Source organism: Argentina anserina, chromosome 2 (genome assembly GCF_933775445.1).
Source record: "Argentina anserina chromosome 2, drPotAnse1.1, whole genome shotgun sequence".
Classification (NCBI taxonomy): Eukaryota; Viridiplantae; Streptophyta; class Magnoliopsida; order Rosales; family Rosaceae; genus Argentina; species Argentina anserina.
The window spans coordinates 26,318,975-26,340,797 of NC_065873.1; the positions used below are offsets into that span (position 1 = coordinate 26,318,975).

The 21,823-nt window shown below is 38.9% G+C and overlaps 3 protein-coding genes and 1 pseudogene across 4 annotated transcripts; 3 read left to right on the plus strand and 1 right to left on the minus strand.

Moving 5' to 3' along the window:
* The first annotated feature begins 424 nt into the window (after window positions 1-424).
* On the plus strand, window positions 425-2,303 carry LOC126784271 (cytochrome P450 81Q32-like; annotated as a pseudogene).
* Window positions 2,304-7,121: 4,818 nt separating this feature from the next.
* LOC126782298 (cytochrome P450 81Q32-like) lies at window positions 7,122-9,495 on the plus strand. Its single transcript, XM_050507517.1, has 2 exons — window positions 7,122-8,411; window positions 8,727-9,495. Exons 1-2 carry the CDS (start codon window positions 7,512-7,514, stop codon window positions 9,345-9,347), a joined length of 1,521 nt encoding a protein of 506 aa, XP_050363474.1. The 5' UTR covers window positions 7,122-7,511; the 3' UTR covers window positions 9,348-9,495.
* Window positions 9,496-10,471: 976 nt separating this feature from the next.
* Window positions 10,472-13,718, minus strand: LOC126782854 (G2/mitotic-specific cyclin C13-1-like). 2 transcript variants are annotated; one of them, XR_007670817.1, is made up of 9 exons: window positions 13,255-13,718; window positions 12,712-12,947; window positions 12,533-12,608; window positions 12,374-12,450; window positions 12,235-12,268; window positions 11,601-11,747; window positions 11,390-11,524; window positions 11,044-11,303; window positions 10,472-10,927 (listed from the first exon to the last, which is right to left on the minus strand). XR_007670817.1 is itself a non-coding variant. In XM_050508184.1 (8 exons), exons 1-8 carry the CDS (start codon window positions 13,525-13,527, stop codon window positions 11,232-11,234), a joined length of 1,050 nt encoding a protein of 349 aa, XP_050364141.1. In that variant the 5' UTR covers window positions 13,528-13,718; the 3' UTR covers window positions 11,022-11,231. The 2 variants fall into 2 exon arrangements, 1 of the variants encoding a protein (XP_050364141.1); XM_050508184.1 differs by lacking the exon at window positions 10,472-10,927 and having other exon boundaries at window positions 11,022-11,303.
* A 5,256-nt stretch (window positions 13,719-18,974) lies between these two features.
* LOC126783405 (putative cyclin-A3-1) lies at window positions 18,975-21,436 on the plus strand. The gene is made up of 9 exons (XM_050508868.1): window positions 18,975-19,394; window positions 19,575-19,810; window positions 19,891-19,966; window positions 20,077-20,153; window positions 20,260-20,296; window positions 20,390-20,539; window positions 20,620-20,754; window positions 20,841-21,045; window positions 21,140-21,436. Exons 1-8 carry the CDS (start codon window positions 19,089-19,091, stop codon window positions 20,910-20,912), a joined length of 1,089 nt encoding a protein of 362 aa, XP_050364825.1. The 5' UTR covers window positions 18,975-19,088; the 3' UTR covers window positions 20,913-21,045; window positions 21,140-21,436.
* The last annotated feature ends 387 nt before the right edge of the window (window positions 21,437-21,823 follow it).

The window sequence follows — 21,823 nt, forward strand, 5'->3', positions numbered from 1 at the left end:
CACATGAGAGACATGTTAGGTAGAACAGTTGAGAGACTAGAGGTCTAAGACCACAAGATAGATAACGTGGTTACTATCCTGGTGTTACTACAAACTTGTAATTGTGTCGGTTTACATAGTAGAAATGTTTGTCTTTCAGGATTTAGAGACACGCAGTTTTTCTCCCTGTAATCAGAGTTTCTACGAGTAAAAAACATCATAATGTTAATTATTTATTTCTGCACCTTTATTATTTTAGTCATCGTATTTCTGAACAGGATAGCATCCACCATTGCTATCCTTGAGAGCAAAATTGAACGAAAAAGCTTTGAGGGCCTATTTAACCCCGACCTTCATATTAATGTATTACATATACATACTAGGGTGCTGGTTGCAGACCCGGCACGGCACATTCACTGTTATTATATAGCAATATTATGTTGACTGTTTGATATGATCCTTATGTACTGGATTGTCTTCTTGTTTTTTTTTTATATACGGATTAGCTTCTTGTTGGAGACTTCAACTTATCCATGGAAACTTCAATCTCCTACTACCTTTGGCTCTCCATTGTCTTCTTGTTCCTCCTCAAGAAGTATCTGCAGAAAACTAACAAAAGACTCCCACCAAGCCCTTCTCTTTCATTTCCTGTCATAGGTCATCTCTACCTCTTTAAAAACCCTCTCCACAGAACTCTTGCAAAACTATCTGAAAAATATGGTCCAGTTTTATGCCTTAAACTTGGATCCCTCCCCGTTCTTGTTGTGTCCTCTCCATCTGCTGTTGAGGAATGCTTCACCAAAAACGATGTGTTTTTCGCAAACCGCCCAAAGCTGCTTGCGGGCAAACACCTTGGATATAAGCTATACCACGGTTATCTGGGCTTCCTATGGTTCTCACTGGCGCAACTTGAGACGCATAGCTTCCATTGAGCTACCGTCATCCATCCGAGTTCAGACATTTAATGGCATACGTGCAGATGAAGTCAGATCATTAATATGCAGGCTTTTTCGATGGTCTAATAGTGGTGAATTGCGGAGTTTAGATATGAAATCGATGTTTTTTTAGCTTACTCTCAATATTTTGATGAGGGTGATTGCTGGGAAGAGATACTATGGGGAAGACGTTGGAGAATCGAGTGAAGCTAAGATGTTTCAACAGATTGTGAAAGAGAGTTTCAATTGAGTAGGGCTAGCATTGGAGATTTCTTGCCAATTATGAAGTACTTTGGATCTGGTGGACTTGAGAAAAAGCTGGTGAAATTGCAAGAGAAAAGGGATAAGTTCATGCAATATCTTATTGAAGAACACAGACAGGTGCAGAGTGATTCTATTTCTGAACAGAAGAGCAAGAGCATGGTGGAAGTCTTGTTATCACTGCAAGCAAATGAACCTGAATATTATACTGATGAAATCATAAAAGGCATGATGCAAGTAAGTTCTCCCAGTCAGAACCTGTCATATTAATACATAAATAACTGCAGTAAGAAAGATTTTGTTTGAAGTTACATGCGTGCATATATGTAGTTTGAAGTTTTCAGAAAAATATTTATAGTCTGAAATATGAAACTAGTCGGTCTAAGGCATTTTTGTTTGCCAGGTGATGTTATCAGCAGGAACTGACACCTCAGCTGGAACCATGGAATGGGCTCTATCAGCATTACTCAACAACCCAGAAGCCCTTGCAAAAGCACAGACAGAAATTGATACCAAAATTGGGCCAAGCAGACTAATTGAGGAATCAGACCTTGCTAATCTCCCCTATCTCCATTGCATCATAACTGAGACACTCAGACTGTACCCGGCAGCCGCACTTCTGCCCCCACATGAGTCATCTGAGGACTGCATCGTGGGAGGCTTCAGCGTTCCCAGTGGTACAATGCTGTTGGTGAATGCATGGGCTATACATCAAAATCCAAAGTTGTGGGATCAGCCTGAACAATATAAGCCAGAGAGGTTCCAAAATGCACAAGAAGAAAGAGATGTCTACATGTACTTCCCATTTGGGACTGGAAGGAGAGGCTGTCCTGGGGAAGGCTTAGCCAACAGGATAATCGGGCTAACTTTAGGGTCAGTCATTCAGTGTTTTGAGTGGGTGAGAATCAGTGAGGAGATGGTGGACATGACTGAAGGGACTGGCCTTGCAATGCCTAAAGCTCAACCTTTGCTAGTAAAATACAGGCCACGGCCAACAATGATGTCCTTGTTCCGGGAGAATTATTATTCTACATTTATGTGTGTCTTAACCTTATTAGTTTTCCTGTTAGAGATAAATTCACATCTCTGTAATAGATTTGGACTGCGAATCCTGCGGAATTCAGGTGATGTAATGTCTATATATATAGGCCTCATATCATTTAATAATACACAATTTTCATCATGCATCACGTTATCAGCACATAGTTCTAACCCTGCATTCCTAGGTCTAGAACCCTAATTTCTGGAAAATTTCTTTCTGTCATGAAAAAAATCGACGGAAGATGAAGCAAATTTTCCTTCTACCGAAAACAATTAGGCAGAAAAAAAAAGCCAGAAATTGTTTCTTGCTCCGGGCACCCATAAATTTACTCTTGGCACCCATGTTTCTTCTCCGATCTGCCATGATCGGGTTTGCTCCTCATCGTCGACCTAGCTCCGTCCACGGCGCCACTACACAAGCTCCTAGGCCAACGTTAGTCCTCGGAGGGTTATGCATCTGCATCGACGACGACACCGCTCTTCTCCTCCGCTCTGCCATGATCGGACTTCTTGTCTCATTCGTCTACGACCACAGAGATCGACCCGCGCCGACCAAACCTTCGCCTGGCTTTGCGCGTCCTCCTCTCGGCGGCTCCATGGCATTTAGGCCGTCAGTGGCGGCATCCCCTCCTTCACAGGAGCTTGTGATGCATTCCGTGTTTTTTAATGCCTCCATGGTAATCTCTAATGCCAATCGCTCATTTTGCAAAGCTTATTATCTTGTTAGATTTCAAGGAAATAATTATTTATTAAGGCTCTAACCGAGAACATTTCATTCTTACAAAGTATTTAAGGTGACATTAGTGGACCATATCCAAACGAATGCGGACATTTTTCGGTATTTTTATGGTATAGGTTAAGAGCATCGACGCGTGGGTCACACGTCGCTTTGCTTTCCACATTGAACGCTGCATTTGCTAAGTTTTTAGCTATGATCATCATCCTAAGGGCTCACCACCGTTCTCATCCTCTCAAATCTATTTGATTAGATATCGCTGGAGAGTTCACCTCCACGACTTTGATGATTTCGTTTTGCATGTCTACTGGGATCGTCGTTGAATATATTATTACTCATGTTCATTCACTGCACGATCTAGCGGAGCTCGAACTTGGTTATGGGTACTAATCTGCCAATTTTTGCATGGGGATATGTAATGATGTTTCATGCAGCGACACTTATTCGTTTCAGACCCACAACTCACCAAGTGTTTAGTGCGTACCAGATGGTTACTGGATACGATCTCAACGTTCTTTTCACTAACGCATATTTGGTTAAAGTTGCTTATGTGCCTCTATTGTAGTTATCTCAATGGGTCTACTTGAAACGATTAAGTATTTTGGATGGTTATGATTTATGAATCACCAACACTTATCCGCTATTTCCAATCTACAACCGTGAATCTCTATCCTGCGATTTTAGCAGACGGTCACTTTGTTGAGACATACTTCCCGTCGTTAGGGGGAGATATGGAATGCTCTCATTCCGGTTTTAAAGCTAGGAATTGACGTGGTGTGGCACTATGTCTCATTAAGATCTCGCACTACTCAAAGTGAGAAAAAGTGCAACACATTATCAACCTCCAAAAAGTCAAAGATTCGATGCTTAATGACTTTACTGATATTGCGAAAGTGATGAGATCGCACATAAATGCTGTGATGTGCCGTAAGGTTGGAACTCTCATAATATGGGAGAATTTCATATGACCTGGTCCTAGCACCATTGGCACCATCCCTGACATTGGGAAGGAAGCCGGCGATGGCACTATCGTACGATGTAGTGTTGTCAGCGCCCGTGGTATTGCACCACAAAACAAGGGTGACAAACGCAAAGATAGACTAGTAAGGGTCATAGCTTCGGTCTTGGCTCCTGCCTAGATAAGGGGGAGACCATTATTCTCTGAAATCAAAACCTGAAACAAGCGAGGTGCGTAGGTACAAGTATTTCGCCCATTATCAAGAGATATTCTCTAAACATGTGTATCAACTAAGTTTCTGTGGAACGCTACAGACTCCTTTTGTTGATGTTAGAGAAGAAAAGAAATCTCTCAATTGATCGTATAATCGTGCACGTGTGTTTAATGGATTGATTTTCCATTATTGATGATGTATTCGCTTATGCTCTTATTCCGTTGTAAAGCATCAACGATGAGCAACTTGACCGAAGTGGAAAGAATCAATACAGGCTGAACTAGACTTGTTATGTTGGTCGTTGTTCGTAAGTTTAATGAGAAAGATGAAGTCATGCAATATTTGCAGAATTTATGGCGCAAAGATTGTCTCATTATCCTAGTATTGACTACGATGAGTTATATTCTCTCGTTATGGACATAATTGTTTTCCACTACTTAATCAGTAGTAGTGTCCATGAAAACTGATTTGCAGCATATGATAGTGGTCATTGCATATCTGTAAATGGATTTTGACGCAATTATGAGAGTGCCCGAGGGACTTTAAATGCCTCCAGACCACAAAGAGCTTATGTAATCAGACTGCGACGTTCGAGAGAACGTAGTACAATCGGTTGCAAGAACTCATACCCATATGTGTTCATATGAAAGCTAATTCTTGATCCTCAATTCAGTCTAAGTAAAGATGATGAAGAGATTCAATGAGATATAGATTCATATATGTAAGTGTCGTTGAGACTCTATTGCTTTCATTATGACGTGATTAACTATGCGCCTATGCATCGTCATTGGACTTGCATTGCTCCTTTGACATGAGTTTAGTTCTACACTTAGTGAACCAACACAAATCCTATCCACACCAACGCCTTGGTGTAGCAGTCGACACTGGTAGCGTAGAGGATGCGTACGGTTCCGTCTCAGACCAAAATCAGTCTTTCATTGGTTCATTCCCCCATTCTTTTTGCGAAAGACACGTTGAATGTGACAAATCAGATTATGTCCAGTTTCGTAGGTCAACTTCAACGAGACTTATAGGACAGATCGCATAATGAAATATGGTGAAATTGGTACCGTTGAAAAGGTCTATGTGTCTACTTTCCAAGGACACCAACCATTTGTTTATAGCTATCATATTGAGTGAGTTATGGCCATTTTAACAAAGTAGAACAGTTTTGTCCGAAAATTTGCAAATCAGTCAACTTCGACAGAGCACTGTAAACTGCTCAGGTCGAATTAGATTGTGAACTTTATGTCATTGGAAAGCCACGTGTGTCTACTTTCCAAAACATTTTACGGTTCGCTGATACCTATTTTGACGAAAAAGTTATAGCCGTTTAAGTGAGTGAATGTTATTCTACCCGAGAATCTGATTTTCATTGCAGACTCTTGTTTTGAGTTGTTATGCAATCTTGTTTCCTAAGATCTAAGTTTGGCTAAGTATAACATGTATGATCTAAGGATGTGTGGCTAGATTAATAATTAATCATTAGCCCAAGACTACGTTTGAGAAGCATGTAATGAACGTTGTATACGTTGTTCTTTGTACTCCATGATTATGACGCTAATCAAGGAGGAGTTGTTTCGTAGACTTCAGGGGGAGTCTATCTCATATGATGCTATCAAATGTAGACGGTGCGTTGTGCTCTTTTTCCCTTCGATCAAACTTTTGTTTTTACCCAAGAGGTTTTTATTTTGCTTGACAAGGTTTTTACCGAGGCAAAGATGTGTGCACCATGCAACCTAGGCATGCGACACAAGATGGAGTGTTCCGGAAGAATTATTATTTTACACTTGTGTGTGTCTTAGCCTTATTAGGTTTCATGTTAGAGATAGATTCACATATTTGTAATAGATTAGGACTCCGAATCCTGTGGGATTCAAGTGAAGTAATGCATATATAAATATAGGCCCTCATATCATTCAATAATACACAATTTTCATCTTGCATCAGTCCTTACTTTCTCAGCTCTAATAATATTTTTGTGGTTTTCTTGGCATGTTTATTTTCAAATGCTAGCTATTAGATATGTTCAAGCTTGGTTTTACATTGTGTGTACAAAGCATTATAGAATATGTTTGTTTGGGCATCTTATAATTACTTGTAAATTTCTCTTCTGATTTCACACTGTTCTGTTAAAAAATTTGGCAGGCAAAAGGTTTTGATTTGAGATTCAAGTCTGACTTGATATTAACTCATATTAATCTGGTTAGTTTCAGAGGAAGGAATCGGATATTGAGCATGTAAAAATGATTGCTACCCAATCGAATAAAAAACAGGAACGCCATAGTGTTGTAGAGTAAAAAAAAAAGGCCGAAATAATTAACCAGCAATTGATGAAAAGAGTGAGCTATCATTCCTTGTATTTAAGGCTTGTGTAGAGGCTTCAGTTCCAGCCTTTCCACCTGGACTTCGATCTCTTCCAAACCGTGATTATAATCACTTAGACAAAGCAGACTCTCTTCAGATACAATCATGTCTTGCCACATCTAATATTAAACAAGCCGTATTTTTTTCTCTTATGATCAATCCTGAACATATTCCACCAACCAGCCATGTCTTCCACCATCATATATAGGTCATCACTGTACTAGTTTCCATAACCAAATAGATTGGCTCACATCCTAGCAAATCTCCAAGCTTAAAGATAAAAACTTAGCCCAAACATCAGCAGAGTCGAGCTATAAAGACTGTTGTGGAAAACGCATCATATACTAGCTTCCTGGTTTTCTTAGCCGAAACTCCAAGCAAATCTATTGGGTTTTCTTGGTTTCTTATTTCCATCCAGTAAGATAGCACATGTGCTTAAATGCAATTATTCATTGATACTTATGTTTGGTTCTCTATCAATGCACCATTCTTATAACACAGTGTATCTCTCATGACCAAAAAGGAATTCTCATAGAAGAACAAAAGTGGATCAAGCATTTTCACATATACCTGGTGGGCATATTTTACTTGCTGGTAGCTTTCTACGATCCCAAGTTCCCAACATCAGACCCACCTGAATACTTTAACATGTTCTCCAAGCCAACATCGCATCCTCCAAGTCCTGAATGAATGAATTACCAAGGAAATTAGTCGAAATCCAAATATTACAGACCATAAAAATTTATAAATGCAGAAGCTTCTCCAACAGTAGCTAAACTACCTCAAGTTCTCAAACAGAACAAATGAATTATTGAAGAAATTCCCTATAATTCACGTTTTAAACTTTCCATTCATATCATACGCATGCTATGGTGCTGGTGCGGACCCAGCATGACGCATTCACTATTATTAGCAATAATGTTGACTTTCTGCATATTAAGGAGGAAAACTGCATAGAAAATGGTTTGATAAGATCTTTATGTGCTGGATTAGCTTCCTGTTGCAGACTTTAACTTATCCATGGAAACTTCAATCTACTTCTACATTTGGCTCTCCATTGTCTTCTTGTTCCTCCTCAAGAAGTATCTGCAGAAAACTAACAAAAGACTCCCACCAAGCCCTTCTCTTTCATTTCCCATTATAGGCCATCTCTACCTCTTTAAGAAGCCTCTCCACAGAACTCTTGCAAAACTATCTGAAAAATATGGTCCAGTTTTATACCTCAAACTTGGATCCCGCCCTGTTCTTGTTGTGTCCTCTCCATCTGCTGTTGAGGAATGCTTCACCAAAAATGACGTGTCTTTCGCAGACCGCCCAAAGCTGCTTGCGGGAAAACACCTTGGATATAACTACACCACGGTTATTTGGGCCTCCTATGGCTCTCACTGGCGCAACATGAGACGCATAGCTACCATTGAGCTACTGTCATCCGGCCGTGTTCAGATGTTTCATGGCATACGTGCAGATGAAGTCAGGTCATTAATTTGCAGGCTTTTTCGATGGTCTAATGGTGATGAATCACGGAGATTAGATATGAAGTCAATGTTTTTCGAGCTTACTCTAAATGTTATGATGAGGGTGATTGCTGGGAGGAGATACTATGGAGAAGACGTTGGAGAATCGAATGAAGCTAAGATATTTCAACAGATTGTAAAAGAGAGTGTTCTATTGACTGGGACTAGCATTGGAGATTTCTTGCCAGTTTTGAAGTACGTTGGATCTGGTGGACTTGAGAAAAAGCTGGTGAAATTGCAAGAGAAGAGGGATAAGTTCATGCAACATCTGATTGAAGAACACAGAGAGGTGCAGAGTGGTTCTGTTTCTGAAAAGAAGAGCAAGAGCATGGTGGAAGTCTTGTTATCACTGCAAGCAAATGAACCTGAATATTACACTGATGAAATCATAAAAGGCATGATGCAAGTAAGCTCTCTCAGTCAGAACCTGTCAAATTATTACATAACTGCAGTTATTATGAAAGAATTTCGTTTTTAGCTGATCAGGTTAAATTAGACATGCTCTAGGAACTGTTTTACTATTGTTTTTAGCTTGAGCTCTAGACATTATGTTACTATTTATGCAAATCGCATGTTACCCCTCTGTATTAACAGTGTGTCCTAAGACTCAGTTTGAGCTCTCAACCAGAAATTACTCGTGCTTTAGAAACAAAGTTACATGCGTACAAATATATAGTTTGAAATATGAAAAACCAGTTGGTCTATGGCTTGTTTTTACCAGGTCATGTTATCAGCAGGAACTGACACCTCAGCTGGAACCATGGAATGGGCTCTATCATTATTACTCAACAATCCAGAAGCCCTTGCAAAAGCACAGAAAGAAATTGATACGAAAATTGGGCAAATCAGGCTAATTGAGGAATCAGACATTGCTAATCTCCCCTATCTCCATTGCATCATAACTGAGACACTCAGACTGTACCCAGTTGTCCCACTTCTGTTCCCACATGAGTCATCTGAGGACTGCACCGTGGGAGGCTTCAACGTTCCCTGTGGTACGATGCTGTTGGTGAATGCATGGGCTATACATCATGATCCTAAGTTGTGGGATCAGCCTGAAAAATTTAAGCCAGAGAGGTTCCAAAATGCACTAGTAGAAAGAGATGTCTACATGTACTTCCCATTTGGGACTGGAAGGAGAGGCTGTCCTGGGGAAGGCTTAGCCAACCGGATAATAGGGCTGACGTTAGGGTCAGTCATTCAGTGTTTCGAGTGGGAGAGAATTAGTGAGGAGATGGTGGACATGACTGAAGGGAGTAGCATTGCATTGCCTAAAACTCACCCTTTGCTAGCAAAATGCAGGCCACGCCCAACGATGATGTCCTTACTTTCTCAACTCTAATAATATTTCTGTGGTTTTCTTGGCATGTTTGTTTTCAAATGCTAGCTATTAGATATGCTCCAGCTTGGTTGTACATTGTGTATGCAAAGCATTATAGAATATGTCTGAATGGGCATCCTATTATTACTAGTAAATTTCTTTTCTGATTCACACTGTTCTGTTAGAAATTTTGAGAGGCAACAGGTTTGATTTCAAGTCTGACTTGATATCAACTCATAATCAATCTGGTTAGTTTTAGAGGCAGGCATCTGATAATCTGATATTGAGGATATAAAAATGATTGCTACCTAAATACCTAAAAATTGAATAAAAACCAGGAATGGCATAGTGTAGCAGAGTCCAAAAAAAAAAAGGCCGGAATACTAACCCGCATTTGATGCAAAGCGTAAGCAATCATTTCCCTTATTCTAAGGCTTGTGTAGAGACTTCAGTTCCAGGCTTTCCAACTTGGACTTCTATCTCTTCTAAACCGTGATTATAAGCACCAACACAATGCAGACTCTTCATATACAATTATGTCTTGCCACAATCTAATACGAAACAAGCCATATATGTTTCCCTTATTTTCAATCCTGAACGTATTCCACCAACCAGCCATGTCTTCCACCATCATAGATCATAACTGTACTAGTTTCAATTACCAAATAGATTGGCTCACATCCTAGCAAATCTCCAAGCTTCAAGGCATAAAACTTAGCCCAAACATCAGCTGAGTGGAGCTATAAAGATGTTGTCGCAGAAAGCGCATCATATACTGGCTTCCTGATCCTCCTCCACGAGAAACCCCAAAACGGGCAGAGCTTTCACAATTGTCCCTTAATTGAACATATTAGGCAGTTTCTGATATACTAGAGTTCAACCGAAGAATTATGTAGTCCTCAGTGGCTGAGACATAAACCAAGTCGAAAGATCTAACTTTGTGGCTGTTATATTCGAGAAGGAGTCTGACTGGGTTTTGGCACTTGGAAGAAATTTGATGGTGGATTTTACTGAACTCTGGGTCAGAGTATAGAGACTCACATCGTTTGAAATGCAGCTGAATGAGTTGATGCACTTTAAAGATTTAACAGCCAACCAATTTCAGATGGAGAACTGAGAAACAGAGACTGGAGGCATATAACAAGAAGTTATTCCGATCACCACATAACTGCATCCTTTTAATTGTACAGAAATGGAAGGTTAATGCAACTCGCCTACAAAGAAAATACAACTAGCTGGCTGTGAATTTGAATTTAGCTCAGCTCACTTGTATGTAATCTGGCAGTACACGATCACAGCCATAATTGTGCAGTACAGTCCCCACTGCCAACAGCTTAAACACAATAACATTCCACACTAAGTTCGGTCATGGATTGAATTTGGACAGATTTTTCTCTTCGATAATACCACCTGAGGGGAGCCACTGGTTGTATCAGTTGGAAAAGGACAAATAATCCTGTCAACTCTCATTGCCTTGTTAGCTCTATGAAAGCAACATAGCAGCATAGGCTATCCAATTTCTATGTGCGAGTACGCCGGAGTTATATCCTATAACCCCAAGAACTTGAGTTCGCACATTTTCTTTAACTGCTACTATGGCCCTGGGACAGATCATTCAGAGTGTAAGTTTTGAACCATAAATCAAATCATTCTTATGCAGTTTTAAGGAAGTTCTTTTGTATGCGAACCGAAAGAGTTATTAGGGAAGAGTTGAAACCTTGAAGATCGTACAGAACAGTTGATACCCCTTAAGCATCTGTCAACACCCTTCAAACTTCAAAGTAGCCTTCAATTGAGATTATTCTCAGTAAACCTTTAGCCAGATCTTCCCAACATACTGAGACAGGCTTTTCCACAACGGTCATTGTCATTGTTTCAACATAAACCCCAAATTAATATCATCTATCATGCATTCACATTATCAAACAGAGGAGCTGGTAGCTCTGGGGGGCAGGGAACATTTGCCACGAACTTGAACTGTCAAAGCAAGAACATTCCAATTAGACTCTTCATTTCTCATAATAGGAAAATCAAATGTCAAAATTACACTTCTGGTCAAATACCTTATGTTGTTTGTATTTCTCTCGCACAACTTGTAACGATCCTCCTTCTCTACCCAAGTACAAGTCATGAAGGACAAGAACACAATCTTTCAAATCAGCTGCTTTGTACCCAGTGCATTGTTGCAATGTTGAACACTGAAATAAACAAAGTTTAGTAGTTGCCTCATACTTGAAGTGAGACCAGAGTGTATAAATTACTTACAACTCTTACCCAAGGGTTCACATTTGATCTCATTAATCTTGCAAGGAAAATAACTGATGAAGCTACCAGAGAAGGCAAGAACTTCACACATTTATAATCCAACAAACTTAGCTCTCCAAGGTAGGAAACCAAGAACTCAAACTGCAAATTGGGAGTCTGCACACAACACAAATAAGGCAAGCAGTCAATATCAAAGAATATCAAGATATATATATATATATATATATATATATATATGGAGCTTCGGCCGGCTCAGACGGGATCGCCGGGAGGTGGGTAGTGTGGTTGTCGTGGTCCGCCCCGCCGTTGCGGCCTGCCATCACTGGAAACGGCGAATACGGACTGCCGGAGCTCCATCGGCGACCCATGGCGGCCGGAATCTGCAAACAACAAGTTTCTGGGCAGATTCCGGTAATTTCGCCATCTGGCCGTTGTGGGTCGCCGATGGCGCTCCAGTCGGCACAGACGGGATCACCGGGAGGGGGAGCACGGCTGGCACCATCCGCACCATCGTTGCGCATCGCCGGTGACCAAATCCGGAGGTCCGGAGATCCAGACCTGAGAAAATCTGTATATATATATATATATATATATAGAGAGAGAGAGAGAGAGAGAGAGAGAGAGAGAGAGAGAGCTAACTTACTTTATCTGTCCCATGAGCAGCATCAGTAAACTTTCTGTAAAAGCATTATGTAAAATGCACATTAATTAGTTACAACAGTTAAATCAAGCTAGGTGTAAGTAATTTTGAGAACCAACAAGAGATTTGGCTGTCAGCACACCTTAAGAAGGTCCTAACAGTAGGATTCCCCATTTCGAATTTGAGAGACTTGAGGATATCAGCCTCCATCTTGATCACCTTAAGAACAACCATAAAGTACTTTACTACAAAAGCCTCAGGTATCAATCCGGTGCAGAACGGGAGAGGATAGAGCAAATACCTCCATTTTGGTGTATGTATTTTCTGTCATGTCACTAAGCTCATCCGCATTTGGAGGATTAATCTCTTCATACTTCCTATTAATCACAAAATAAGAAAAAGGTCGGCATAATTCTTGTGCAATTAAACAACAATTGGTATGCAAATTCAGGAAACTATTCAAAGAGAACACAGACTTACGAGGCAATGAACATCGAAGCAACTCCCAATAACTGAAGCTTCTGCTTGTCGATCACATTCATCGACAGATACTTATCAACATAGGAAACACATAGATAAAGAGTGTCTGGAAGAAACTTAAATTCGTCGGCAACATCCACCAACCAATCCACAAGAATCCCTCTCATAGTAGCACTAATAGCATCCCTCTGAATTCTCTCCATGTAATCAGGCAATGGCCTTCTCTTTGGTTCCACCTAAACAACAATCTATTATAAGTAAGCCTAATTCCCAACTAGATTATCACAACTAAACCAAAAAAAAATTGCACCTAAACTTATTGTCATTACTCTTCAGAAGCATTTACACTTTCCAATCAAACCCAATACTCTTTACTACACTACGCCTCCATAATCAAACTTAAACCCATAAAGTTACATACTTTAAAGCCAAATCCCATAATCAAACCAAACCCATTACGGCATTGCCCAAAGAACCCAGATTGAATCCAACAGTGTCATATCATTTCAATTCAAAACAAGCAAAAAGGAACGATCTTTTCACCTCCAATCTGCGGAGATAGGCATAGATATCAGAAGCATAAGCACCACAAAGCTGTGGGTCTTCATTGTCACTCTCCGGCACAGCACTAACAGCACTCCGTTTTTCACATTTGGGTTTAGGGTTTTCAGAGGCCAAAACGACGGCGTCTGCCAAGTTGGTGAGATCTCCGAGAACCGCGCGCTTCTTAGTGGCCAGCTGGTGCTCCTCGGCCAAGGCCGCCACCGCCCTCCTCTTGGCCGCCGCGCGATTCTCGGCCATGGTAAAAGAAGACATCCCAGTTGTCTCCGAGATTTGGGGTGTGGAAGTAGTCAAAGTAAGAGTGGTTTTGAGTGAGAGGTGTGATTGGGGATTTGTAGTGAGAATGGTAAAATCAGAGAGCCAGGTTGAATTTGCTACGAAATCTCGGGTGTTTGGTGCTTTTGGTTTTTGGTATAAAAATTTTGGGTTTCGAATTTTGAAGCTTTTGGTGTTGATTTGGGGCTGATTGAAATTTAGCAAAAAGGTAAAAACACTGTTCCCGCCTCGTCTGGGTTTTCACTGTTCTGTTTGTTTTCCAGGACCCGCCATGGCGCGTGTTTATCAACTGATAATAATGGTTCCAAATGGCTCATGGGTTTATATAGGGAAATTTGAACCTGGAGTGTCAATTGATTTTGAACGTGAAACTCGTGTAACTCAATTTTGGTATCATATAAGGTTACACGTGTGTGTCTTTTCTCACACTACTCCTCAATCACACGGGGCTAATATTACACAAAATAGTTGTCCACGCTATGAATGTTCAAGGACTCACACATACATGAGCTTGTTGAGATATCAAATCCCTAAATCAAAAATATGGGGCTTTACTAATGAGTTCATAATGGTTTCAGTCCCTTTATCTATTGTCAGTTCGTTGTTTCACATCTTATCATAATATTTCATCACTTTACCAAGTGGGTCATACAACACATATTGAGGGCGTATTAAGCATTTAAATACATATATATATATATATAGTTTTCATATACGTTGCTTCTCATCATTTAAGCAATGTACCATATCCATTCCAAAAGAAACCAGTGTTGCACTTGTCACCTATGGTTGCCCTTCCCGAGTATTGCGGTACCCCTTGTTAGTTTACTTCGATTTTGAAAACAAACTTGACATTGATGAACGTCTCCTTGCAAGAGTGAGAGAGTTGCTTGTTCTCTTGGCAAGAACCACAATTGTAAGGAGGTTAGGTTGAGGGATCAAAATGGTTAAACCCCCTCGTCAAGTGGACAACACGAAGGTCTATGTGAAGGGGTCTTGACTATGTTCAGACTTTATAGTTTTTTCTCCGCATATTTGATTCTTGTCACGATTGACTACACTATGATAAATCTACAAGTTTTTTCCAAGATCCGATATTAGAGTAGCCTGATCAATTGGCAAATCAATGCGTAATGTTTATTATTGTATTAGGACATCATAAATTACCTAATGGAGCTAACTTGCAATAATTCATTTTTCTAATGTATGATTATGTTTGGACAAGCTTCCGTGTGTATATATATATATATATATATGGGAACTAAAATTCTCACTCCAACAATTGAAAACCACACTACATTCATATTATTTTATAATATCACCCCCCCCCCCCCATAGTTTTTACTTCCCTCCTTTAATCTCTTCCTTTCTTTCTTCTTAAATGTTATTTATTTTTCTTTTCTTTTTCTCAAAATTACACGTTATTTTGAATACTGTTGACGTACGTTTCAACATGTAGATCATTACACAAAAGTTCCTCTTTTTGCTATCATACATGACAAATCTACATTATTGCAGATATGTAATACCTAAATAAAAAAAATTACAAATAAAAACAAACAACTAAGTATACATAAAGAGTTAAAAACTGATAATGACATATTATATATATATATGTCATTATCAGTCATTTTATCCATTATCATTATATGTTGTGAGAGATACAAAAGAAGTCATGTCTTCATTTTGAGCATAAAAAAGGTTCCAAACCAAGTTGTCTTCATTCAAAACAAATAAGTGCCTCCTCCCCTACACATAACTACTTTAGGTCAAACTAAGTCTGCAAAACAAAAAATAAAGCTTGTGTATTAGAGAAATGAACACATAAGACAATTTAATTTGAACCAACACTTAAAACCCACTCATAAAAGCATTGATGAGCACACTAAATGTAGATTTATACATATAATATATAAAGTAATAAAATCTCTTATATTTACAAATGAAGAAGGTAGCACGTTAGATAAAGCAATTAACATAGTGCCAAATAAAGATAGTATGTTAGATACAAGTTAACTTAGAAAAGCAGACTCTAAACAATAAAAAAAAACTTAATATAATATGATAACAGATTAATAGATACTTACTATCCATATACATCCAAAACAAATGGTTGAAAAACTAAGCAATATTTCCCACATTTGATGCAATGGACTTGTTGATGGATTGACACTTGTTACGGTAATGACTGGTATCACCACAAACTCTACATTTCCCAGGTGTCTTCTCCACTATTTCAAAGTACGAGGGTTCTCAAATTGTAGAATTAGCAGCATTTTTTTTTGTTGATCCTACTTGACGACCTTTATGAGGTTGGATAGTAGGTTCAAAAATGAAGGGGCAAGATGCACCAACAATGTGAGAAAGTTGCCTTATGGTATTCTCCTTTTGCGCAAGTGGTTGTTTGTCATACTTCTCTTTAATGTTGGATAAAAGGCTGGTGAGAGCATCTTCGTGATCCAAGCTTGCATGTTTATCAACACTGAATGATCTTGCATCAATCCTCCATTGCATGTGAATCTGGTTTAAAGTGGCAACATTGTGGTATCCATCTCCTTAATCATGTGCACACAAGGAAGACCCATGCTTTAGAAAATTGTCCCTTACATTGAGATGACTAATCTTTGTTATTTGCTAAAATATATTGCTTATGCAACTCGTACAATGCATAAAAAGCGACCTTATTAACCCTCTCTTTAAAGAATGGGATGCAACACTTTTGAGGAGCACGAATCTTTTCACTTGCAAGTTAAGTTTTAATTTCCTGAAACTGATTTTCAATAGCAACACAAATATTTTCCTTCACTTCATGGATATCACCAGTTGAAACTTGTAGATATCTCTTTATGGTTGCATGAGCACCTTCTGCTCTATAAGTCACATTATTACCAAAATGTGAAGTCTTCCCCGTCCATGCATATATAAATGTCTATTTCTAAATGAGCCAAGTACTTGCAATAAGCCAAAACTGAAGCATAACCTCCATACTGGATTTGAAAATCAATCTAAGCTTCATTGTATGTTGATACATTCCAAGATTTCACCAAGGCATACCAAGAAGACATAAAAACAACTTAGTATTTATCTTCTTTAAACTGACCCTTATTATGTGCAACTATATTTTTCTCAATATGCCATACACTCAAGAGATGAGAAGTCATAGGGAACACAACTTATACGGCTTTCATCAAAGCTAACTCCCTATCGGTTATTATTACCAAAGGCTGATTACCCAAACCCGACAACTTACTGAACATTTCAAGAGCCCACTCGTAATCCTCTTGTTCCTCTCTTTGCATGAAGATAGAGCAAGAGTAAAATGATGTGTTGAAGCTGGACACTCCTATAATCTCAAGTAGTGGCATCTTGTACTTATTTGTCTTATAAATACAATCCATCACAAAGACATAATGGTAGCTCTTAGTCAACTCAATAGAAGTGGGATGAGCAAAGAAAAAATTGGTCAAATTACCATGATAATCATGCTTGACATTATAAGTAAAATCAGCCCCACCAAGCTCTTCCAATAATGCTTGAATAATTGAACGACCACCTAGGTTCTCCTTCCTAAATTGAGTTGTCTTACTATATACATCTCTAGAAACAACTAGAAGTTTAGGATTACTTTGCCGGAGTGAAGAGATAATTTGACGAGGTTTTATGCTAGCTCTACTCATTTGTTTTACTTGTAAGGCTTCCTCTTTAGTAAATCGACGAGAATAAGGATGCCCAGCCATGTCACTATAAGGCTCATGGTTGTGTAACAAGCTAATTATCTCGACCTTCCACCCCCCATCAGCTATCCTTCTTCCCATAATTTTAAAAGGACAATTAATCGAACGAGAAAATGAATTATTTTTCCTATTCTCAGCTGCAATTTTTGTTCGATAACTACCACCTCTATCACAACCAATAACAACATAATAATTGACTTTTGATCTTTTGATTACTACGACATACCCTTGCGTCAACCCAATCTTCTTAACATCCCTGATGAGGTCTTCTCGTTTTTTAAATACTTTAGTTGATAATAAAGTGAGTTCATTAAAAACATCCGACATTCTTCATTCCTTAAATCACAAATAACCATAGTTATAGTTACGGTACTAGTTAATTAAATACATGATACTAAAAATTTAGGCCATTTGTTATTCTCACTTGGTTGTTGCAAAGAAGAGATTAGTCTAGCTTTCATACTGTAGTTACTAACATTATCTGACCATCACCACAGCTACTATGCTTTTATTCCAGTAAATTAACTAGTAGTGCTCCCAATATAAATTAAACATAAACACATACAATTAAATCAACAAAGAATTAAACTCACCATTGACGAGGCTTTCAATAGTACTAGAAGAATGATAACAATGTAAGTCTTCTTCCATGTCATTCGGTGCCACCATATTAGCAATCTTTTGCAAGTCCTCTTCCATTCCAAAGAAAGAAAAATGAATTTCACCTTTTGCTAGCAATCTGCAAAGACCAAGAGGTCAAAATTAGATATGCAATCTCAACATTTCAAAGAAATACAAGGGATTATATAGAAGAATGGTATAAAAAGGAATCAAATTTGAAGAAAAACATTAGTGTAGAATCAAATTTTGGTATAACTAATTCCAACAAAATCGAAGAGAACCAATTCTAACATCGTAAAAAAATCAAATTTGACAAAGCCCATAGAAATTAAAGAAGTATGAACCACAATTTTTGTCAAAAATCAGTATAGAATCAATCAAATCTAACCTTAATGTAGAATTTGATATAAATTAGGTGAGTTTCGTGAATACATTGAGAACTTCGGGTTGGTTTCAAAATATTTCGCAAGTAGCACTCTTAGTGAGTTTGGATTCAAAGTCTTAATATCTGATGCAAATTTCTTTTGTGGGGGAGGAGGTTGTGAGAGGCTGTAAAGAAAGAGTCGGGTGTCACTGGAAAGAAAATGAGGAACAAAAAAAAAATGAAAAGAACATTTTAGGAAGTAAAAACTGTGTGAGGTTGTGATCATTAGTTAGTTTTCAATTGTTAGAGTGAGAATTCTCAGTTCCCTATATATATATATATTTTAGTTATCTATTTTCTGATTACAGGTTGCATGGTATACTGATCTCAGTAAATTTGTAAATGGACGACGGTGATTTAAGAGAGCACTGAAATAGGCATGGGGAATAGTGTTCATGACGGAAGTCTGTCTCGATAAAACTGAGAATTTAACCCAACAGGCGGGAAACCGGTCTTATTCTGAAATTTTAGTACCAAATTCAAATCAAAACCACCAAAACACTCAAATAACCCCAACAACCAAAACCACCTGAAACTCCAAAACCCAAAAAAATTCAACATTAACCAAAAAGCGCCAAATCCATGACTTTTCAGAGACAACTTCAACACCCCGCTCTCTTTTCCCCATCTCAAATATTTCAGACCCTCTACAAATCCCCCATCCCACTTGTCACTTCTCACCTCCACCATCTCCAAACCCACAAAGCTCAAACAGCCACCGTGACTGAAAGCCACGACCTTTTACCCCAACTCAAACCGCAATGGCTTTTACCACAGTGGCTGAGAGACCCGAAGCTCCGGTCACTCGCGCCGCTGCGAAGCGTAGAGCCGAGGCCGTTTTCGTCGAGGAGAAGCAGCAGCTGGCCAACAAGAAGAGGGATGTTCTTGGTGACGTCACCGGAAGTACGGCGAACGTTGTTTCCTTGGCCAATAGCAATAAGAGGGTCTTCGCGCCGCCGCAGAAACCCAAATTGGAAAGGCTGAAGAAGGCGGCCCGTGAGGATGAAGACCCTCAGCTTTGTGGTCCCTACGCTGCCGATATCTACTCCTATCTCCGCCGTATGGAGGTAAAGATCGAATCTTTGGTTCTTTTATGATTTGGGTATTTGTCAATTAGAATTGAAAAGGTATAACGCAATTGAATTTGTGATTTTGGGGTTGAATGTAATGATGGGTTTTGTATGATAGTATTTGGGTTCAATGGATTTGGTTGTTTTGGTTATAATGGAGATGGGTTTGGTGTTCAGGTGGAACCAAAGAGAAGGCCATTGCCTGATTACATGGAGAAGATCCAGAAGGATTCGATCAATGCGAATATGAGAGGTGTTCTTGTGGATTGGTTTGTGGAGGTTCAAGATGAATATGAACTCCTTCCGGAGACTCTTCATCTTGCTGTGTCTTATGTTGATAAGTATCTGTCAATGAATGTGGTGCGAAAGAGTGAGCTGCAGTTAGTTGGGGTGGCCGCGATCTTCATTGCCTCGTATGTTGATGATCACTCTTACTGTGTTAAGAGCTGCTGTTGTCTAGTTACTAACTGATTGTTTTCAAATTGATCAATAGGAAGTATGAAGAGATTGATCCGCCGAATGCAGAAGAGCTTTCTGACATTACCGAAAACACATACAGTAAAAAGCAGGTATATGATCTTTGCTTTGTGGTTGAATATATGTGTTAACCAATTAGTTTGTTCTTGTGGACATTTCATATAGGATTCGTACTAATTGTATTCTTCTGGTGATTGTATAGCTGATCAAGATGGAGGCTGATATACTCCTATCTCTGAAATTTGAAATGGGAAATCCCAATGTTCGTACATTCTTGAGGTAATGATGGTTCTGACCTTTCAACGCTCATATTCAGTTGATTAGTGAAGCTGCTCAACAAGCCTAAAGCTTTGATTAATTGTGCATTTGATCATTTTTTTTGCAGAAAATTCATTGACCTTGCTCAAGAGAGTTACTACAAAGTAAGTTTCCCTTCTACTTATCTCTCACATATCTGGAGTTGCCAAGTTGATATTGCTGATCTTAACTGCTTTGTTCTTCTGTGTTTCCTGCAGACTCCTAATATGCAGTTTGAGTATTTGATTTACTACCTCACAGATCTATGTTTGGTAGATTACAAACTTGTGAAGTTCTTGCCTTCTACAATTGCTGCATCAGCTGTTTTTCTTGCGAGAGTTATTACTAATAAAAAAATGAATCCTTGGGTATGTATGTGATAATTTACTTATTTTATTACTGCCGGTCTCTAGTTATGGAGGAAATTGCTAAACTGTATTCATTTCAGTGTCCAGCACTGCAAGAATACACTGGTTATAAGGCAGCTGATTTGAGAGAATGTGTTCATATCATCCATGACTTGTACTTGGGTAGACGTGGTGGATCATTGGTAGCTGTAAGAGATAAATACAAGCAGCCCAAGGTATGTCTTACGTATATCTAAATGCCTGATTCCCCATAGATGAGAAATGAAAAGATTGTCTAAATGGAGTAATTTTCTATGGACAGTTCAAATATGTGGCAAAAATGGATTGCCCTTCACAGTTACCACAATCCTTGTTTGGAGATTTAAAAGCATGAAAGAATTCAAGTGCAAAGATTTTTGGGGCAAGGGCTTGTCCAATACTGTAGGAACATCTGGCGGTGTTGTTATATTGAGTCTGCTCCCATACCAGCTTGAAGGGTTGCACTATTCCATAGCATTTCGTGCCAGGTTAGCACCAGATGAACCTTCTGTATTTTGGATTACTGATAGGCTGCTCCTATACGGTTCCTTTAGCTAACTCTGATTAATATGTGAATTTCAGGGTAGGGTTCAGCAGTGAAACAAATGAGGCCCATTACTCACCATTTCCCACTGATAAAGCCTCTATCTTGTGCTGAGAATAATGCTCTTAAGTTATAGTTGTTAGGTTTACTTTTATTTTATAAACTGTATCATAGATTTCTTAGGTATAGGAAAAGTGGGTAGGTTCATGTAGTGAGTTCACATGTAGAGAGCTAGATGCAAATTTGTAAGCCATCTCTGTAATCCTGCATGTTCAGCTTCTCTTGAGAGTCTAATATAAAGGGAAATACTGAATTCTTGCTTACATATCTCAGTTCTCAATCTCTCTCAATGCCTTGTGTATATATAGCTTCTGTTATAAGCATTAATATAAATTTTCCTTGGGAAATTCTTCTGTAGGATTTGAAATTTCTGGAGCATTATGTTATACAACAATTTCCCAGAAGGTAAAACTGGTATGGTGAAGTTAGTTAACAAGAATAATGGAAGCTAGTAAAAGACTTACACTGTTGATCATGTGTGATCCAGATAGAACAAAGGAAGTACTATAAAGTGACTGAATGAGTACATTGATGCTGGAATGAGGAATAACCGTAGAGGGGAAGTGATCGACTCTGGTAAAACTAATGCAACCTTTGATTCGTCAAATATATCAAGTTTGATCCAAAAGCGAAGATGTTTAACAACAATACGAGATTAGTCA

Excerpts from the sequence above, each read along its gene's own strand:
- LOC126783405 (XM_050508868.1), top strand. The coding sequence starts at position 19,089 with ATGGCTTTTACCACAGTGGCTGAGAGACCCGAAGCTCCGGTCACTCGC. Across the intron at positions 19,395-19,574 it reads CCTATCTCCGCCGTATGGAG|GTGGAACCAAAGAGAAGGCC; the intron begins GTAAAGATCGAA and ends TTTGGTGTTCAG. Across the intron at positions 20,154-20,259 it reads AATGTTCGTACATTCTTGAG|AAAATTCATTGACCTTGCTC; the intron begins GTAATGATGGTT and ends TTTTTTTTGCAG.
- LOC126782854 (XM_050508184.1), bottom strand. The coding sequence starts at position 13,527 with ATGTCTTCTTTTACCATGGCCGAGAATCGCGCGGCGGCCAAGAGGAGG. Across the intron at positions 12,451-12,532 it reads ATACATACACCAAAATGGAG|GTGATCAAGATGGAGGCTGA; the intron begins GTATTTGCTCTA and ends GTTGTTCTTAAG. Across the intron at positions 11,525-11,600 it reads GATCAAATGTGAACCCTTGG|TGTTCAACATTGCAACAATG; the intron begins GTAAGAGTTGTA and ends TGTTTATTTCAG.
- LOC126782298 (XM_050507517.1), top strand. The coding sequence starts at position 7,512 with ATGGAAACTTCAATCTACTTCTACATTTGGCTCTCCATTGTCTTCTTG. Across the intron at positions 8,412-8,726 it reads TCATAAAAGGCATGATGCAA|GTCATGTTATCAGCAGGAAC; the intron begins GTAAGCTCTCTC and ends TGTTTTTACCAG.